The sequence below is a fragment of the Bactrocera dorsalis genome, unplaced genomic scaffold (genome assembly GCF_023373825.1).
Source record: "Bactrocera dorsalis isolate Fly_Bdor unplaced genomic scaffold, ASM2337382v1 BdCtg013, whole genome shotgun sequence".
In the NCBI taxonomy this organism is placed as follows: Eukaryota; Metazoa; Arthropoda; class Insecta; order Diptera; family Tephritidae; genus Bactrocera; species Bactrocera dorsalis.
The window spans coordinates 87,368-108,974 of record NW_026038064.1 but is presented as its reverse complement, the minus strand read 5'-3'; the positions used below and the strand labels follow the sequence as shown (position 1 = coordinate 108,974).

Sequence of the window (21,607 nt, the reverse complement as noted above, 5' to 3'; positions counted from 1 at the left end):
GTATACATCCATATACTTATGTACATGCATGGAGCCTGAAACATTATTTAATAAAACTACTCAACAAATCTTAAGGAAAAATTTGTGAGTGAAGTGCTAAGAGGTCTGTGGAGTATTTTAAGTGTTCTGATTTCGAAGTTGATCTCAAAATTCAATTTTCCATCATAAACAGCTACTTTTAACAATTTAGTAAATGGTGGTGATTTGGCCCGTACACTCCTTGCCTACAGCAACTTAAAACAGCCTCTAACATCACAGTCACAAAATGACTGCAAACTAGTGTAATCCTATCAACTCCCACCAGTATGACATTCATTTTAGAATACTAATATTTTGAGTGGCTCTGGGACTCCAATTTAAAAAATTGTGAGTTGAAATGTTATTATAGAACGTTATCTATTCATAACGACGTTTTCATTCTTAGTACTTTTCTAAAATCAAATTAATTAGTTTTAAGGAAAATTTCCGTCAAGATTTCTTAGCCAGCTGATCGCGGCACAGACCAACCAAATTAAAACATAATTTATATGGAAGAGAATGTGTAAAAAAAATGTTTTAAAAAATCATTAATCATCATATAATATCAGGTTGGAAATTTGGTAAAGAACTTTGTTGAATTTGAATTTTATTCTGTCGTTTTTCCACTTGAACTTGAACTTGAATTTTATGATCTTTATTGTATCATTAACTATATCTTCATATACATAAAAATTATTAATTTCTTTCAGTATTAGCAATCGCCCTGTACAGCTCAACACATAGAGGCCGTTATCAGACACCTTAAAAAAAAAAAAAAAAAAAAAAACGTTCCAAAAAAATGTGTTATATTTTTTTTAATAATTTTATATTTATTGTTGATTGATTTTCTCTTATGTGATAGGTTTCGCTTTCAGCAAAAACATGTTCAATCATCCATAGCTGGAATTCTCCTTGCTCCTGTGCACAGGGTATTTATCTTCGATACTTTTTACTCGTTTGTTGTTAGTAGGCCTGATAGACCAGTTGTTTACAATGCTTTCATGTTTGATCTTCTTTATACGAAGATATATCTTTTTCCTGATTTTCCGATTTTTTATATTTCTTTTAGTACTAATCGGATAATTGTTTTAATATACATATGTATATATATTCTCATATATATAATATTTTTGCATTCTTCCTAGTATATCAATTATTATTTTTATAATTATTTGCGTAATTTTTTTTTTAATTCTTAGTTTAACGTAACATACGAATATACTTTAAATTAGACTCTTGCTCTGTGTTGTTATATTGGTTTTGTTCTCATTTAGCAATTTTCGTCTTTGCTACATCAACTTTATTATATATTTTTATTTTCGTTCGTTTATATATATCATTTTTTGTTTTTAATTAAATTTACTGTTTCTATGTATATTATTATTTCAAAATCATAGCAAAACAAAATTGGTCTATGTTTTTATACGTTTTTTTTTTTTATTTTTCACTTGTTTTAGTAAAAACACATTTACATATAAAACTACATACAACTACATACAAACATGTACAACAGAAAATTCTAAATACATAAGTATATATTTTTTCATCCTATTCTTCTTAATTAAGGTTCAAGGGAAAGGCTGAGTTCAACTTTTCCGCATTGTACCACTTATTCATGAATTTTTATTTCAACATCTACATATTTAATTAACCATCGAGGATGATCGATGATGCATTTAGACAACTTTCTACACTATGAACGTCTAAATGAGAAAGGATCAATGTGTCTGTGTGTGCAAGAGAATTTGATAGCAAAATCAATAGGATAGGACGGGAAATCGAGCATTTTAGTAAGTTTTTTCTTTTTTATTATAAGAACTTCTCATACCCGCATTTAGTACATGTGAGATAAAAATTAAATATTTGAAGTAAAAAAATTTAATATTAACATTCACTTATTTGGTCTAAGGCATTGAGTGGCGTTCTTCACCCAATGGCTAAGGCTAATCTGCGGTAGAAATACAGGACTAAAACGCTACGCTCGTTTTGTTAGAACTGTGAGACCAAGTGTCATTTGGCTGAAGGTGTATTTGTCATGAGCATGAAGTTGAAATATGTGATTGTTTTGAGTCTAATTTAATTTGACTTCAAAGTCTCAACATTTTTCAAAAATATAAGCATAATAAAACATAAGATTTACAAATATTGCTAACACTAACCAATTAATAAGAACTATGCATTTTTAACGGTAAATTCTTTTGCTATAGATATTCGGATAAGTTCGAAACCCCATTAGAACCAGAAAATATTGAATAAATTTCACTAAAACCCTTTCTAATATGCTTTCAACAAGTGTAATTCGCTAAAAAGTTAAAACAAATCACGAGAGTTATTATATATTTTTTAACATGTTATCTCTTCCTCTCATATAGCAACAAATATTGAAAAAAATGTGTAACGGAGCAATAGAAAAAATAGACTTGACCTGTTCGCAAGTTAACTTTTAAGAACATTAAGACCCGTAATTAACCATACACCATTGTATATACATATGTATACACAATTTTTCCTTTACATATGTATGAATTTAAGAGGGTATGTATTCACTAAACAAAAGTGTTCAGGCGATTAACTGATTTTATTTAAACAAAGTTAATTGAGTTTGAGGTAGTACCGGTCGATGTGGTAAGACATGTGCATATACATACACACATGTACATATATACGGTATCAAAATCTGTCACTACCATTTGTTTCAACTGTTTTCCTGGCAGTCGGCTGACCCAACCGAAGCAGACCCCGAATTATTACAGGCCAATAGCTGTCAACCAGTCAGCATTCCATAAAACTGTTTAGGAAATTACTTACATCTACATTAACCATTTATTAAAAAAAGCAGCACACTTTAAAATACAAAAATGTGGTAAATAACTAACAGACAAACATTTGCAGCATTTGGCCAGCATAATAGTTGAAATTAAAATGCCCAATATTTTCAACATTAAAAAAAACGTATTAGCAAATTTTTAACAAAAAAAAATTATATACATACATATGTAAAACAAAAAAACAATATAAAGCAGAAATGCAAGACAATTTACCTACTGAGCACCTTTATCATAAATTAAATTTAAATTTATTTAATAAAAATGCATCTGATTTTTATACTTGTTAAAAAATATAACTCTAGAAGTACAAATCGTCACCTAAAATGCAAAATAACGTGACAACATTTTCGGAAATTTACAGGAGAAAGAATGAAATACGTTATAAAATGGAATATGTTAAACAAAATTTAAATATTGGTAAAAACTGTGTTATATCTGATAGCAGAACCTTAAAATGTTGTAGATATGTACTTATATGTATGTAATTTGAATTAGTGGGTCGTAATCAATGAAACACTCAATTTCGAATCTTTTGATCATACGTTATTTTGCATTTTAGGTGACGAAATACTCTTTGTTGTTCTACAAAAAATGTGTGGGCTACCGTTCTAGATTGGGATATGAAAGACAATTTTATCATTTATGTATGTATACTATTGTTGTTGTTATTGTTATTGTATACACTTGGTCCTGCTTAATGAGTTTTCGAACAATTCCGCATAAAAAGAACTAAACTTTTTTTAATCTATTAAATTGATTATAATAAACAACTTTTAAAAATAACTAATTATTTTTATGTTTTATTATGCCAATATAATCAAAAGAAAATTGAAGCTTAAAAATCATAAGTTATTTTTGTTGTTTTTTACATTTAAGCCCAAAACGAGTATCTACATACAAATTTACATCCCCTAATTTAATTTTAATATTATAGCGTACACATTTGGTCAATTTAAATTTTGCACAAAGTGTTATTTATACATATGTTTATCATAATTATATATGTAGTTGTGTATGTACTTCTAGTTTTATAATATATTATTTAGTAGTGTATAGTATTTGTAAGATGTACATAATAATAACAAAAAGACTTAATGCAGAACTCATTAATTTGCTTACACTTCATATATGTATGTATGCAGACGTGTAAGTCTACACGTTATGTTTTACTTAGTTTGTTTTGTGTGATTTACGGTAGTTTTCAGTTTTACGCTTCACATATTTTTTATGTAATTTTATATATGTATGTATGTATTGTTATATATATGTATATATATATATATATATTTAGTTAGAACTATTTTTTCATATTCCCACCCTTTATAAATACATACATAGCTCTTACGATTTTGCATTTGAAAATGTTTGACGTACATACATAACTGTATTCGTTATTTGTTTAATGAAAATAGTGCAGGGATGATCACTTATTTATATTTTAGATGTATGCATGCATTTATTTTTTTCTTATCAGCTCACTTTATATAATTCTTTGTTTTGTTCTTTTCTTTTTAATATTTATATCGAATGATTAAGCGTTTTATTCTTATGTAGTCATAACTGCATCTCTAATAACTACCTGCATTTGTATTCAAGTGGATTTCAATCATGCCATTTCCAACTTCTCCACAACAATTCATGCACATTCACTAGTTGGTTTGGTATTTATGTATGTATGTGTATATATTTATGTAACAGTTTAGCAAATGTCTACGTTTTTTCTTTTTTTTTGTTTTAGGTTTTGTATAATTTCTCATTTCATCAGCAATTTTTTTTACCAAATAAACATATATAATATTTCCTCTTTTAAATGCCTTAGTGTTACATTATTTTTGCTTACAAAAATTTGCTTCAGCTGTTTACCAAGGGTTCTCTTAAAACTAGTTTGTTTTAACACTAAGGAGAGTTTTCCTGTTTTTCTAAGTGTGTGATTTTTTTTAATATACTACATGAAAAATTCTTATGAATATTCTATATCGGCAAATAAGGGAACGTGTGAATATTTGCATTTCACACAACTAAAGTGTGCACCAGGCTTTAGAGCTCTAAAAGCCTCACATAAATTACTTATTTTACACGGATTAAGGCGACCAACTTCTGAGCATAAAATATATGTACAAGATTGTGTGAGTTAAAGTAAAATTATTATCATTAGATAGCGTTTGCTTCACTTGAAAATCATAATTTTTGTTTTGTATGCATGTGTGTGTTCTGCAGTGGTGTGAGTAATCAGAAATTGTCGCTCATTTTGCTTACAACTTAAAAGACTATGAAAATATTTAATTTAACATTTAACCAAATAAATACATACAAAAATAGTAATTTTGGATATTTTACAAATGTTATTTTCATAGTTTTTCATTTACAAAGCATTTCATACTTTTGTTTTATGAATTTGGCTGTAAACAAGGGAGTTTTTCTCCCCTATTTATTCATTTCTTTCATAAAAATGTTTGTATAGTCACAAAATCGTTTTTAATTTATGTATGTACGAGTATATAGTATTTTTCAGCGCATGCATTTATTTCTAGGTAATTTTACTTTGTTTTATTCTTAATTGTTTTCTCTGCACTAAACCTCTAGTTTTTATTATTGTATGTCAATTTATACTATGCTTGTCAGCTGTGTTGCTGTTTTCATATTTTTCAATTTCTTTCCACTTTAGTATTACTTAAGTTTTGTGTGAAGAAATGTATAAATCATGTAAATATGTATGCACATGTAACAGACTCATCCGTATATATTTGCAAAAAAGAGAATTTTTTGACAGAAAACATAATGTTATTCAAAATATATAAATATTCCATTTAAGAACTAGCGATCAACTATCGCTTTAAGAAATATATGTATATAATTAAAGTTTTGGTAGTGACACTTATTAGTGCCAGAAATTTAATTTTTACAAAACCAAAAATTCAAACTTATTTAATTAAGAAATACTATAATTACTGTATTTTATTAGTTCAGAAAATGCAACAATAAAATTCAAAAAATTATGCCCAATTGATTTTTTAGAATAATAAAACTTTAACAGCAGTTAATGCATAGTAATCAATTCTCATGTCATAAATTATCTAATTTATATTTTTGCAATCATTTATGATAATGACCTATTTAACTAAATGGAAAAATATATTTTAATATTGGGCATTGTCCTTCATAAATATAAAGTAAATAGTTAGTTGTTTTAATTTAAACTTGGCAAATTTTATGTTTACGTTCAAAAGAAAAAACATATTCAAAATATTCCCACTATTTCTTGGCATATAATTCTGCATATTATTTCTGTTGCTACAAGGCATAAACAGCCAAAGTTCACAACCGAGTTGGCGCTACATGTCCCACGTCTTAAACTCAAATGTAACATATTATTTTTGTAGATTTGGTGCGAACTAATTATAATATAAGAGAAAAATTAAATAAGTTGTTTTAGTGAGCAGCAAAATTACGTTTCTTGAAATTTCACCGTATTTGTGGCCACAGATTTATCGAATAAACAAATTTAAACAATAGTCGTCCTTATGGTGTTGTGGAAAGCGGGCTTTGTGCATACCCACACATTTATCCATTAATAATTGTATATAATGTTAAGCTTAAAAGAGTAAATGTAATAAATGAATATATGTTTTTATTATACATGTGTATATATATCATTGTTACGTAATTTATTTTTTAATACGAGAAACCAGAAAAAATTACACTGAGTAATTATTTTTTCACATATAATTTATAATGCACAAATAATTCCAAACACTCTTAATCTGTTCTCGTTGCTATTTTTTTAACTAGAAGAAAAGTGATATATTTTAAATGCATACTTTTTAGCAACTTTAGATATATATATTATTTACTAATTTTATTATTGCAGTTGAAATTAAACTTAAATCATATACCATGTAAACATACAACATGATTAAATTTTGTTAGATTAAAAATTAGAAAGGAAAAATCGTGTATTAACTAATAAATTTTAGTACGAAATGAAATGAAAACAAGCGCGTACAATTAAAAATGATTGACTTGGCACGTACGCTTTCTGTTTATCTGTTCTATACATATAAAATGTTATTTTACTGCTATTAAAAACTGCAGGTGCGAATGTATGAATATGCATGAATGTGAGAAATATAGCAATATTCTTTTTTGTAATTATTTTCATTTTGACATACAGATAAGTTTTGCATTAGGCCTTACCAAATCTATTGCACTCATACAAACAATATCAGCTGTCAAGTAGACATTGTTTTTTCGCTTATATATATATAGAATATATACCTTTATTGTTATTTTTCAACTGTGTAAGCTTTTTTCGCGCATGGATTTAGTTATTCGGTGTTTTCTAGCAGTCGTTCGCAACTGGAATCTCGGTCACATAAAATCACGACTGATCACAATTTGTATGTGTTTATTTTATGAATTTTCGCAACAATCGTTTTTTAATACTTTTATTGATTTTTTACACCATTTTTTTCGTTCAATTTGTTTTATACTGTTAAATACGCATTTTTTTTCGTTTTGTTTTTTCTTAATTAATGCGTGTTGATTGTTATGAATGTTTCAATAAAAATTAATCCCATTTTTTACTTAATAAATATCCCTAGAATTTATTGTTAAAGAACTTAAATTTACACATATGAATATATCCAAGCAATATACTAATTTGCACAGAAACCGTTGAGGAAATTAGGATTTACTTTTAAACAAATCATAAAGAAACACAATGGTTATTACTACTCAACCTAAATATAAAGAATATTTAAATTTAATTTTTACTTTTGAAACCTACGGAAATGGATTAGTTCGAACGAAAAATTGGTTGTGAAAAAGCATGTAAAATGCAGTTCGCTCAAGTGGCATTTTCGTCTAACTAGCCAGATAGTAGAATTATAATGAATAGCACGAAGTGTTTTCGTTAATTCTATAGAATAGGTATTATTTAGGAGAAAGAGTTGCTGTTTTACAGTAAGATTAGTTTCTAGCATTTCTTCACTATTTTATTAGCAATTTTCATCCTCCTCATATACTTGTATTAATTATTTTATTTAGTATTTCTTTTTTATCGTAAAATAATAGGTATTTTTATATTCATAATATAATATTAATTATGCTTTTTATACGCTTTCCTTTTGTTTATGTAATACCACGATCCCAGTTGTAAGTGTACTGCTTTTCATCCACATTGTGGTGGCATACATTATTAACTCCCGGCATCTGCGTCTATTATCAACATTTAGCTTCTACTTCTACATCTTATTGTAATGATGCCGGTGACATCATGATGGTGAAAACGCTTTCATTTGATCATGTTGGTGTAGTGCTTTTGTTATACTTTTGTATTTTTTCTTTATATTTTTCGATAGGGACTTCAAGTTTACTTAATAATATTCTCCTTTTTTGTGGCTTACACTAAGTTATAGATGCACAAAAAATGCCAAGCTCCTTTTTGACTTACAACACCAAAATTTTCATTCATGTTTGAACTGCGCTAAATTATATTATTAAGTTGATAAGCATTACTTGTGTTTTATTTTGTATCCATTTCAGTGATCGCCTCATAATTTAGTTATCTGCCTTGTCGCCTTTTACTTTGGCAAACGCGTTCGTACCGCTGGCGTTTACTGAGGTTCCGCCGCTTTGTGCACCGCCGCTAAGTAAGGCAGGATTGTTGTCACCAGAGCCACCACCGCTTCCACTGTTTACAATGCTAGCATTCGATTGTTGTTGATAAGAGTTGATATTTTGCTGTGAGCCGGCGGCACTGCCGCCACTAATACCAGCTCCTAACACCGAATTAGCCGTTGAGGTGCCAGCGGCACTGCCGCTTTTTGCACGATTTATTTCAAGTTCATGTAATTTTTTCCACAATTCTTCACGATCACGCTCGCGTTTCTTCTCTCTGTAAATACACAAAATATCAATATTAATAAATTTTTGATAAATAAACGTAAATATGTAGGATATAGACATACTTTTGTCGTTCAGCTTTATAGCTAGCGGTTAATTCATCAAAAAGCTTGGAGTTCATTTCCATAAATGTCTTTAGCACGTTGTAAACCAATGCAACGATGGTCTGATTCCAATGTTCTTTACTAATTCTGTACAGTGCCGGAAACATAATCGGCATAATGACGGCGTTGTTCTCCTCGATCAACGACATTGCATATTCATTATTCCATAGGAAAAGCGCACGCTCAGCAACCTGCGCAAAAAAAATATATTTACAATAATTATAATCAGGATGAAGCTTTTACAAGTCACATTAGTAATGCAAACTTACTTGAAAATGCGGACTTGATACACATTTGGCGATCTGACGGAACAATGGTTCCTGTATTTTCACAAATTGTGGAGGATCAATGACATCTAAAATTTCCTCGATTTCGCCCAAAAACATGACCTCTTTTTGTGAGCATGTTTTTGGCCAAAATTTTAATAATCCTCGAACCACCGGTTCAGTCAGGTATGGATCCTTTTCTAGAAACTGAACGATGCAATAAGCCAGTTGAGCGTGATACAACCCAAGGCATTTCACTTTGTGCAGAGGCAATAGCACCTTCACAAGAAACTGCTTATGTTCGGCCTTCAGAGGCAAGGCAAAACCATTAATGATACTGCAAGCGATCGCATATACAAATTAGAACTATTTTTTTTGTCTAGGGAGATATCAATACTTTACCTGCCCAATATTTCTAGTAATTCGCCGACGCCATTAAAATGCTCTGTTTCGTAAATAAAACGCAAAAAAATATTGTTAATTTGTTTTCGTATAAAAGCGCGTAATCCTAAGAATTTTCCATAGATGCGATGTAAAACAGTTTTCAAAAAATCACGTTCACGTGGATCCTCAGAATCAAAGAGCTCCAAAAGCTGTTTTGCCATTAAAGAAAAGTTAAGAAGTAATTATTAGTTAAAATATATATTTTAAAAGAACATAAAAACAAAAAAAAATGTTAACTTCGGCCACATCAGGGACTTGAGTTCAATCAATCATTTGTAAAACAGCTACATTCTGTAGTGGTCACCGGTCGAAAAATTGGAGAAAAAGATGTGTGCGTAATTTCAGATAAATACTTATATCAAAAACTGAGAAACTAGTCGAGTACATAGAAACGGACATGGTTAATATACTTTGTAGGGTCTCCGACGTTTCCTTTTGAGTGTTACAAACTGTTCACCCAAATTCCTTGCTAACTGAAATTATGTGGGAATTTAACCTACTGCAATATTTAGAAAAATTAAAGTGATAGATAAGATTACAACACACGGAAATATGCTGTTCCTTAACAAAAATTATGCCAAGTAAATTAGTCTTTTCGTTATAAGTGTAGTCAAGGAAAGTGGATTCAAATGTAACACCGATCGTTTCCGGGTTATTTACATCATCGATTTTTTTCGTTGGTAAATAATTTTAGTTTATATATTTCACCATGGTACGAAGACAAAGTTTGTGTTAAATAAATTTTAGTTATGAAGTTTTTATACTTCCACATCATCTCACCTGTAAAACGAATTTCTGGTCAATTACACGTTTGCCTATGGTCGCTTGAAAGTCCTGCGATTCCAAAAAACGCAGGAATACTTCATAGACTAACTGTAAATGTGGCCATGAAGCTTCTAATGTCGGATCATCTTCTTCGGGATCAAAATCAGGGTTTTCACTGGGAGGCAGTGTGCGGAACAAGTTACAAGAAATCTATAGCAAACGAAACTTGACTTAACACTCAATTAGAAGGAATATAGAATATTTTACATACCATTCGTATAATTTCTGGATACACAGGTTCCGTGAGTACTCCCCTGCCATGTGTTATATAATTGGAGAGGTCATTTAAAGCAGCTCTCTTTATTTCTTTCCCTTTTAAATCCGTTACTGGATCCATAAAATCAAAAGATACACAGCACTGACGTAATTTACGAATGAATAATTCTTCCTGTTCCAAACTCGAGCAATCAGCTGGTAAATAGATTAAAATTAATTAAAATAATTTTTAAATTTTTAATCTTCAATCAGGGGAAAACTGTAACTGTAACTGTAAATACCGAATTGAAAAAAAAAATATTCATCAGAAAATTTTTAAAAATTAAAAAAAGATATTGTTTTAGAATTGAAATATTTTCGCATTTCCATAATTCGTGTTTTACTATTTTAAACAAGAGCTTGAGCCATCATCATCAATACTCTAGAGCACTGGTCGGTAAACTTATGCATTCAAACGATTTAGATTGTATAATTTTAAATTTAAAAAATTTAGTAACCCTGTTACATTTATGAAAACAATATACATGTGTATACGTATATGGCACATTTACCTTTTAACGGCGGCAATTGTTGAAGCTCCACATCCTGAGAATTTCTATAACGTGAGGAACCCTGACTTTTTTTGCTTTTCTTCTTCAGTGAGCGTTTAGCGAATGGATCAATTCGATCAACAAATGTTCCCGATGACATTTTCTTGCCTTGTATTTATTTCCAGTTATTCGTCCTGCTTATGTTCTACTGCTGCTTTTACTCTTTACCCAAGAAAATTTAAATAAACGATTGCACGTTTTAGTTTCTGACGATGTATTAGTACGTTTAAGATAGTGAAGATTTTTATACTGATGCGATCCCCTAAACACATGTACATATATATGTTACAAATCAATATCTTACTGCTTTATGTTGTTAATGCCGTGGCTTTGCAAGCATATAGCTATCCAATAATCACCACCAATTCTTTTAGTTGAACTATCATTCGTTGACTTTTGTAACGTTCTCAAATTTTATAAAACTTATAAATTCGAGTTCTGGAGAGTAATTTTTAACCGACTTTGATTATTGTATGCAAAAACTGTAAGCTTTAGTTATGAATAAGTATGGTAAGCGAGACAGAGATTATCTGTACAAAAAGAGAACAAAATCAGACCTACGTTTTATAATTTTATAATATTTTATTTTTATATTACCTTAAAGTGGTGCGAATGCAATTATTTTAATAACTGCGTTGTAATAGTTTTGTTGTTTGACGCGAGTAAGTGGAGGGAATTCTTCTGTTGCGTATCTTTTTCTTCTCTTTTTTTTTGGTATATAATACTTTACTTAAGCATCTATGTTAAATATATTAATATATATTAAATGTGGGGAATAGTGCGAAACTTATCTCCGGATGAAATGGCACATTGAATGCAGTTCTATTGAAGCTTTATACTAAATTATTATTGTATTGGTTAAGTAATGTGTTTTTTGTTTGTTATATATAGAATTGTTTGCCAATGCGGTACCTGCTCGGACACACGTTTACCTATAATAGTTAAAAATATTTTATGCATTCACTTTTTAAATTACTTTATTTCAACTTACTTGGTAGTATAAGACTTGACCGTCCGTGTGTCCTTTTTTGAGATTTTCTAATTTTACTGACAATGTCAACACAACTTTATTGCCGACATTGTACGCATTATAATATCGAAACAGCGTAGATATCGGTATACTTCTCAGCTAAATAGGGCAAGGGAAACCATTACGACAGTACATCACTGAAAGAAATAAGCATTACTTTACTGAACATCATTAAATCACGTTCTTACGTTCTTTAAAATGCAAATACTACTATTTTTAATGAATTTATTCGGCATTGCAAGCACTCAGACTGATTTTGACATCTTCTAAGAGTTAAAGCTAACTGGATAAGGAGTAACCCGGATGAAGAAATCAAATCACGCCAAAAGAATGATGACAACAGATATTTATCTCGCCAGAAAACATTTTAGACAATCGTCGCATGAATATCATTTTAAAAAATGAATTATTAATTATTATTGTGCTCATATAATTAAGTTATTGAATGCCTTTTTACAATATTAAAAAAGCGTATATTTTTATGCAACATCCCTGATATTGCGCGAGCAAATTTTCCATTTCTTCCCAGTAAAAGTGTGCTCACATAATTTAGTTATTTTGTTTGAAAAGTGGCAAATTATTTTTTTCGCTACAGTTTACATCAATATTGTTCTTTTTTACTAAAAAAAAAATATTTTTATTTCTATGAGGCATTAAATCAAATTAATAACGTTGTTCAATAATATGAAAAATAGGACCTTTGAAAAAAAAAGACATTAAAAGCCAAGAATGACCACCCGTACTGGCGAATTGGTTCCGTTTTTAACTTCCACAGAAATCGGGGCTTAAACAGAGGAGTATCATGGTGAACAAATATCAGCGCAAATTGTACGAAGGCAACAGCCATGTTTCGAGAAAAAATATCGAAAAGCGAGAAGCATTTTCTAAGACCATCTCTAGAAGGCCTCTAAAGCCTGGAATTTTGTAGTTTGGTGTGAAGAACGTATGTATTCGGATAAGAAAAACTACAAGTAAGGCAACCCTCTTTGCGAGAACTTAACACAGGTACAAAAACTGTGATTATGTACGGATTGTTACTGAAGTGCTACATAATAAAAAAAAATCCAACTAAATATTGGCTTTAGGTGAGGTAAAATTTTAAATATACTACTATATACATATACATTTGTACATATACTTCGAATAGCTACTATTTTCCAGGCCACTTAATTTCCTGAGCACAAAAAGTACATTTAAATGCACGAAGAAAATGAAAGCAAATTTTTATATGCTAAAATTAAAAAAAAAATGTTTATTCTGTTTTGGGCTGAATTAAAATTGCTTCCATTTGTAAACAGTGCATTCCGCTAATGTTATTATCTGCTTAAAAAAAGTCGACATACTATGAAGTGTTAATTTAAATAAAATTTCAAAATGATAGCAAATCGTCAGCATGAGTGATAAGATATAATTATAAATTTTATGATAGGCCGTGCAAACAGCCCAGATGCGGTATGGCTATATTTGGTAATGTATGTACAATTTGTATATTATGTATTACATACTACAAATAATGTATTGATCTAATTCGAAACGAGACACAAACTTAAAAGTATGTGTACGTTTATATGTACATATATATAGAAAATAAGTACTATAACTAGCTTTTCAAACAGAACATAAGCGTTAAAACGTAAGAAAACAAAAGGAATGTATAGTTTACTACCACGCACCAGTCCTGTCAAATAACATTCTAAACGTGTATTTACAAAATCTAGCATTAACTTGGCTTTTTACAAAAAATATATGTTTATCTACTTAAAAAAAGGAAAATATATAAATAAAAAAACTAAGATGTCCATTGGCATATCTTTTTAACTGCGGTGAACATTTAATCGTCATCGTTAATGAAATTTATTTATATTTAAGTGGAAAATAAAAATATAAGGTTCGTGAGTTTTTTTCAATGTGTTACATTCTGTACATATCCATATCTACATACATATGTATATAGAAATATTCATATAAATGAGAAAACTATCATTTTAATTTATTACATTACCAATATTGATTTGAAATTACACCTTAATAAAAGAAATGTATGTTTAAGTATTCGATATTTGATTTTTGAAATAATAATGTAAATATTTACACATTTTCATAAGTTAAGTGTTTCATAAAACGCCAGCATAAGGAATTCAATATAATAGCTCTTGTTTGATGTCATGCCTTTCGGTTTATTTTTAATATTTTTGTGAGAAATTTTAATATTTCTCGTATTGAAATAAATCACGTACACATACTAGCAGATTAATACACATTCACGAACACACTAACACACGTGCCTGCACATGATACGTACTCACGAATGAAAGTAAAACGACGAACGAAAGACGTAGAAACGCGAAAAAATGCTACATAATCAATAATCTAAAAATAATTAAACTCAATTTAACTAGAAAACCCCTATTTTAATAAAACATAAAACGCTCGAAATTTTTACCAATGCACTTCACTTCTTTTAGACCAAAAAATTCTTACGTTTTTGTTAAAGCTGGTTGAACTTCAGTTTTTGTATACGCATTGCTACAAAGCCATTTTTCACTTTGTTCGGCCTTTGGAATGCTTCACTTAAAAATTAACACTTATGCAGTTAACTAAACATTCAAATTTTGTGAGTTTTGATTGGAATAAAATAAAATGAAGAATTATATTTTCCTACACATTTTCTCTATTATACGTGAAAAGAGATTTACTCTTCACTGTTTTACCGACAATGACGACAACGATAGAGGAACCAATTTAATTTTTTCGTTCTGCACATGTGTTATGAGGCCTTTTCGCTCGTTCGTCTAATTCTTTCTCCTTCTTTCTCTCCTGCACAATATATAAAAACGAAAACTAAAAAATTAGTTTCAATTCTCTTTTCGACTCGCTTGTTATTGCTTAAAACTAGTGCTGCCAGATTACTTTTTATATTTCACAAATTAACATATAGTCATATAATTTTCTTAATATCACCCACAATGTGCTAAAAAGAAACCTCAAAATTAAATTACATTCCCTATACGTATATGTAACTTTGTAGCAATATGTAAACATTATTTTAAAGTTTGATCGATTTTTCATTGTTAGTAATGCACATACGTAAAGGATATATTTTTATACTAGCACCCCAATTATTCGTTACTTTGGAGTTTTACTCGCTTTCCCTCCATTTTGCTCGTTTTATATTGTAACATTGCTTTGTCCTCTTCCATCTGTCGGCGCAGCTCAGTGCAAAAATGCTTTATTTCTTTTTATTTTTCTTTATGAAATACCCAGCATGATAAGAAAAACTCTTAGAAACAAATTACATTTTATTTCGTAATAGTAGTCTTCTTCGAAGGAATTTAGTTTAAATTTGTTTACAATACATTAAAACAACTAGGCACAAAGTAATATCCATAAATAAACAAAATCTAAAAAAGAAAAGATTTCACCTATTATGCTTTTAAAATATATATGTATGTCATTTTCAGTATTGACGATTTGAAAATCTTGACTTGATAAGTGTTGTAGTTTATGAAGATCTTTTTGTTTTTGGTCTATATGGAGTGTTTATGTAAACATATGTGTATTATGGGATTGCAGCTAATTAAGAAACATTTACAATTATGTTAAATAACTTCAAACATTTAATATGTACATAATTGCAAAATCTGAATGTACCTTTTAAATTATGATTTGGGGCACGAAAACTCTGTGTTGTCTACATTAATATATAAATTATGCCTATTACCAAGTCAACTAAAATATGGTAGTATTTGAGAAATGTACACTTAACATCACAAGAGAATATCATCTATCATCTGAAATCATTGCATAACTCATTCTGTTTGGTAGGTATATTCTTAATTAAATTTTTTACATCGTTATATTAGCTTATTTCATCACACACTTATCCAAAAAATGTACTGCTTTAAATTAGAAGCAAGTGTTTTGCTTAATTATTGGGAGATTAGTTAAATTTTATATGATTGTTAACACAAAAAACAATTATAACTGACTTTAATCAAACTATTAGCTCAGTCTAAAATCATTGGAGAGGTTTTTGGAATGAAGAAGGATTTCATATTTAGAGAAGTTAGAACATTTGCATATAGACATGTATACATACATAAATATACATATGTTAACAAACAATTCATTGTCAGACGCATTGTAATGCAATCAGTTGGACTCTTATATCTTTGTTTCTATTTCATCCATCTCAAAGTTCTATAATCAATTTTTCATTAAATATTATCTGCTCTCAATTGTAAAAAAGAGCGAATATTGTTAGTACGAGCTTCTAAATAAATAATAAACTAAAGGCTAAATTATAATTTTGTTATTTATTATAATAAACTCTTAACATTGCCTTCTTTACTTTTGACGTTTTTCGATTCAATAATACCTGTTTGCCAATGAAAACGATTGATTTTCTCCTTTTCGCCGATTCCTCGTTGGGCGCTTCACTTCAACCACTACACACTTTAAGCAAATACTCAACCGCTCGCTTTTGCTGCGCAAATGTCATCAAATGTCAAAACGCCCGAGCGAAACGTTGAAACGGCGCTGCTGGCGACATTAATTCATTTTTGATATAAACCAAAAGTTTTTGATTCCACACCTTTATGGCTGTTTGGTTTATTACAAATTTTATTTTATTTTGTTTTAACGCAGTTAAGCGATTATATTATTTTAGCAATCGTCTAAAAATTTAATAAAATTCAATATTTTATATTTTCACAAAATCCTTTACACTCTCGAGAAAATCGAAAGAGACACAACCTCTGCTACCGACGTTGCTAACGACAGCAACAATGCTGCGAAGTAGACCGAGCAACTCTGGACACCTTTTTCTTCCCGTTAAAATTTCTTCGCATTTTTCTCCGTGTTAGCACAATTTATAACTTTTTCAATTCGCTTTTAAAGGCGATATTATGGAAAAATTTAACAAATTTCACCAAATATGTTTAGGAAAATACATCAAGCAACTAGTTTTACGATTTTATTAAACTTCGTTACTATAAATGTAAGAAATTACACGAATTTGCGGACAGCGCCTTTGAACGTTTCTACAAATTTTTCCTTTAGTTCACTCTGATTCAGAAATGGAACATATTGAGCTACTTTCGTCATTTGTGCGTACCGAGACAGTTCTTTGGTGAGTTGCAACAACAAATTGAGCTATTCGGACGGCCATTTTGTGGTGAGTTAAAGCTATTTTGAATAAGGTGGCCAGCACAAATCCTAATATTAGTAAATATAAAAACGCAATCACGGCACACAGTGTTAACAAACGTTAATGATCGTTTTTATAAATTTACAAATTAATCTATCTCACTATAAATTTCATAATTACTACCTTCGAAACAAATTTTTTTCTAATTTTGTATAAGTAGTTTCGAAACTTTAAATACAACCCTGAAAGTTCACCACAAATCCTTAGCTTTATACACCATAAGCCATGAATAATTTCTTTGTAAATTTTCAATTGTAGTGATATAAAAAGCAAGGGCAAAAACTAATTTCATATACTCCAAACAGTTAAATACAGTCCAATTGAATTGTAGTGATCTACACGAAATAATGATAAGCCCAAACTTCTTAGAATAGATTTTATTAAAGAATACTTTAGCTGTGCAAACTAAATATCAAGGTGAAGAAAGTTGCAAGGACTGGTCATGTCCTCTTTATCGGCCTCTGCAGAAAATGTATCTAGCGCCGGAGCAGGCGGAGGTATGGATCAAGGTGCAGGTGCATCAGATGGAAGCTCAAGTATGTGTCTGGAGTTAGCATTAGAGGGTGAACGGCTGTGCAAATCTGGAGACTGCCGTTCAGGTGTGGCATTCTTTCAAGCCGCTATTCAAGCTGGCACAAATGATTTGCGTACCTTGTCCGCGATTTATTCTCAATTGGGAAATGCGTACTTCTATTTAGGAGACTATACCAAAGCCATGCAATATCATAAACTTGATCTCACACTAGCTCGCACCATGAATGACAAGTTGGGCGAGGCTAAGTCGTCGGGAAATTTAGGAAACACTTTGAAAGTTATGGGTCGATTTAATGAAGCAGCTATTTGTTGCGATCGTCATCTGACCCTAGCGCGACAACTTGGAGACAAACTGTCGGAAGGTCGTGCTCTTTACAATTTGGGAAACGTGTATCATGCAAAAGGAAAACATATGGGTCAAGGTAATCCTGGCGACTACGGAGATGATGTACGCGAGGCATTGAGTAAAGCGGTTGAATTTTACCAAGAAAATTTAAAGTTGATGAGAGAATTGGGCGATCGTAGTGCACAAGGCCGAGCGTGTGGAAACTTGGGCAATACTTATTACCTTTTAGGTAAGTTTACTTAGAATAAAGTATTAACATTAATTTTATTAACACATTTTTTTTATAATTTTATTGATTGTAGGTAATTTTCAAGCTGCTATCGAACACCATCAAGAGAGACTTTGCATTGCACGGGAATTTGGTGATCGTTCCGCTGAACGCCGTGCTAATAGTAATTTGGGAAATTCACACATTTTTCTGGGACAATTTGAAGAAGCGGCAGATCATTATAAAAGAACATTAGCATTGGCCATCGAACTTGGAGAGCGTGAAGTTGAGGCACAAGCATGTTATAGTCTTGGAAATACATATACTCTTCTACGGGAATTCTCCACAGCCATTGACTACCATCATCGTCACTTAGCCATAGCACAAGAGCTGGGAGATCGTGTTGGAGAAGCCCGTGCCTGTTGGTCTCTTGGTAATGCACATTCTGCTATCGGAAATCATGAAAAAGCTCTGCTGTATGCCGAAGCTCACCTTATACTAGCCGTTGAATTGCAAGATCCAATTGGAGAAAGTACAGCCCGGGTAAACATATCTGACTTGCGAAAATTGCTTGGATTACCTGATTCACCAATTGACTGTGAAGAACGTTCGATTGCGTCAGATGTTTCAGCAATTATTGATCAACGTTCCGACAGTTCAGGCAGTACACAAAGTCGTATGGTATGTTTACAGCTTTCCTACCATAAGATTTAATGATTACATACTATATAAATTTTTCAGGTTCGTGTAAGGCGTCAAAGCATGGAGCAATTAGATTTAATTAAAATTACTCCAGATGGAAAACACGCGAGTCAAAGTAATATATTAGATGAAAAACGGGTTCCAAAAGGAATTGGCCCAAAATCTAAGGCACAGGATGAAGACTTTTTCGATCTTTTATCACGCTCACAATCAAAACGAATGGATGACCAACGTTGTTCAATTAAAATTGCTAGAAATCCACCAAATACATCAGGCCTATTGGCAGGTGGAGCATCTGCGCTCACATCTAGTTCGGGTGCCACACGTAAGCCGTTAGCACAGCAAAATTCCATATCCAGCGGTAACGGTGGGGATGGAAGTGTTGCAATTAGTGTTAAGCCATTTAGTAATGCCGCTCCTGGCACTAATTCAGGCCACAACCATGGTCATGGACAGCTAGCACGCAGTGCTACAACTACTCAACAACCTGATGATGACTTTTTGGAAATGTTGGTACGCTGTCAAGGTTCTCGATTAGAAGAACAACGCTCTGAACTACCACGATCGAATGTCACCATGGACGTTGAGGCCCCGACACGTGCTAATGCCGTCGCAGGTGGTCGCTCTGCAGTAGGAAGTGGCGGCGTTGGAGGCACTACAGTGCCTGATGAGGACTTCTTTTCGCTTATAATGAAAGTACAGAGTGGCCGAATGGAGGATCAAAGGGCAGCAATACCTGGTTTTGGTGGTTTTCCTCAACGCAATACAGGTATTGGCGGAACCGCAAGTGGTACTGGCGAGAAGATCAATAATAACGCTAATAATCAGAGTAAACCGTAAATGCTGCTATACATTCATATGTAATCAACATGGTGGAAGTTATACGTAAAGCACATTTTCGTCTCTATTTCTGATGCGTTAATTTCTTACATTTCTCTCTTTTATTATATACGCGTAACACGTTATTTTATAAAATTTTAAGTTCGGTTTCTCTCGAAGTAATTTTTTGATCAAGTTTTCATGAATTCATTTTAAATCGTTAATCCATTTCAAGAGCAATCATTTTGAAGCAGTCAAAACAAAGATTAATATCACAAGAAGTTGGTATATATCAGATATTTTATTGATACACATACCACATTTTCCCATTTTCATACAATAGTTTTCTTTTTGTATGTAAATATAATTACTATTTTTGAAATCTTAAGCGATTTTGTTCGAAATCACATTATATAATATTGCTACCTAAAATGGGTTTGCGAAAACGTACATTACACGCAACGCAATTTGTCATTTTTGTTTGAATGTTTGCGTATCGAAAATTTACTTTTCATTTAATTTTTAACTCACAAAATATCCATACATACAAAAAAGGAAATATTCCATAAATTACCTTGCACTTCTAAAAGCGTCCCGATTGTGGCCACTAGTAGCATTTACTCATTCAAATCATACAAACATAAAACATTGCACAATATTTTTGACCATGGCTTACATGTTACATGCATGCATACCTAAACGTACCCAAAAAAGTTCGTTTTCAGTCCAACCGTATTAAGTATTATGGAATAAGAATGAATCATACATTTAAAATGGAATTCAGAAACAGTATAAAAGTAATAATAACATTTTGCAGCAAATATAATACAACATTTTTACAAAGCTGTATTGCAAGTTCACAAATTGACTACCATTTTATGAAGTATTTTAAATGAAATATTGTCAATACTATTAAGAATTTTTACAAAAAAAACCAATAACAACATACATACATATGTGTTTAGCAAACGCTCACGAAAGTTTACGAGTTTTGCATACTTAAAAGCCAAATTATTGTAATATAAATTTACTAAATCTAAATAAATATTATTTTATCTAATAAATATTGTTTATATTTACAAGTTTTAAAACTGGGAATACGAGAATTAAAACCAGCAATTCGTTTGGTTGATTACAAGCAAACGCTTAAACGCTCGTAAATATTAAGATAAACCTATTAATGTTGTTTATTCACCAAGCAAATTTGGTCCGATAATTCGATAGAAAATTGCCCAAATGTGAGTCCGTCTTTACGATTTAAACAGTTAAATATTTTTGGAACATAAATTAGATTTTAAATTTTTCAATCCAATTTTGGGGTTAAAATTTAAATTTTCAATTAAAACAATTTACAATTATATAAATTAAAATTTTAATTAATAGTATTTGGAAGGGAATTAATTATTAATTGAAATTAATTATTAGTTCAAATTTTTATTAATTATTAATGAAGTTAATTCAATTAATTATTTCAAATTAATGAATAATTAACTTCAAATTATTAATTAAAATTTTAATTTACATAATGTTAAATTTTTTAATTGCAAATTTAAATTAATTTAAC

At 30.5% G+C, this 21,607-nt stretch overlaps 2 protein-coding genes across 4 annotated transcripts; one reads left to right on the top strand and one right to left on the bottom strand.

Annotated features, from left to right (window-relative positions):
* Window positions 1-1,317: 1,317 nt before the first annotated feature.
* LOC105227590 (serine/threonine-protein phosphatase 2A 56 kDa regulatory subunit epsilon isoform) lies at window positions 1,318-17,342 on the bottom strand. Of its 3 annotated transcripts, none has more exons than XM_011207008.4 (11): window positions 16,604-17,341; window positions 12,187-12,362; window positions 11,793-12,127; window positions 11,500-11,725; window positions 11,157-11,357; window positions 10,601-10,800; window positions 10,345-10,539; window positions 9,523-9,713; window positions 9,124-9,457; window positions 8,816-9,045; window positions 1,318-8,742 (listed from the first exon to the last, which is right to left on the bottom strand). In XM_011207008.4, exons 5-11 carry the CDS (start codon window positions 11,293-11,295, stop codon window positions 8,406-8,408), a joined length of 1,626 nt encoding a protein of 541 aa, XP_011205310.1. In that variant the 5' UTR covers window positions 11,296-11,357; window positions 11,500-11,725; window positions 11,793-12,127; window positions 12,187-12,362; window positions 16,604-17,341; the 3' UTR covers window positions 1,318-8,405. The 3 variants fall into 3 exon arrangements, with proteins under 3 accessions (XP_011205310.1, XP_011205311.1, XP_029406686.1); XM_011207009.4 differs by lacking the exon at window positions 16,604-17,341 and adding an exon at window positions 14,707-15,177; XM_029550826.2 differs by having other exon boundaries at window positions 11,157-11,725; window positions 16,604-17,342.
* Window positions 17,343-17,634: 292 nt separating this feature from the next.
* On the top strand, window positions 17,635-21,107 carry LOC105227589 (G-protein-signaling modulator 2). Its single transcript, XM_011207007.4, has 3 exons — window positions 17,635-18,543; window positions 18,617-19,203; window positions 19,264-21,107. The coding sequence occupies exons 1-3, from the start codon at window positions 17,877-17,879 to the stop codon at window positions 20,062-20,064; spliced, it is 2,055 nt and encodes a 684-aa protein (XP_011205309.2). The 5' UTR covers window positions 17,635-17,876; the 3' UTR covers window positions 20,065-21,107.
* The last annotated feature ends 500 nt before the right edge of the window (window positions 21,108-21,607 follow it).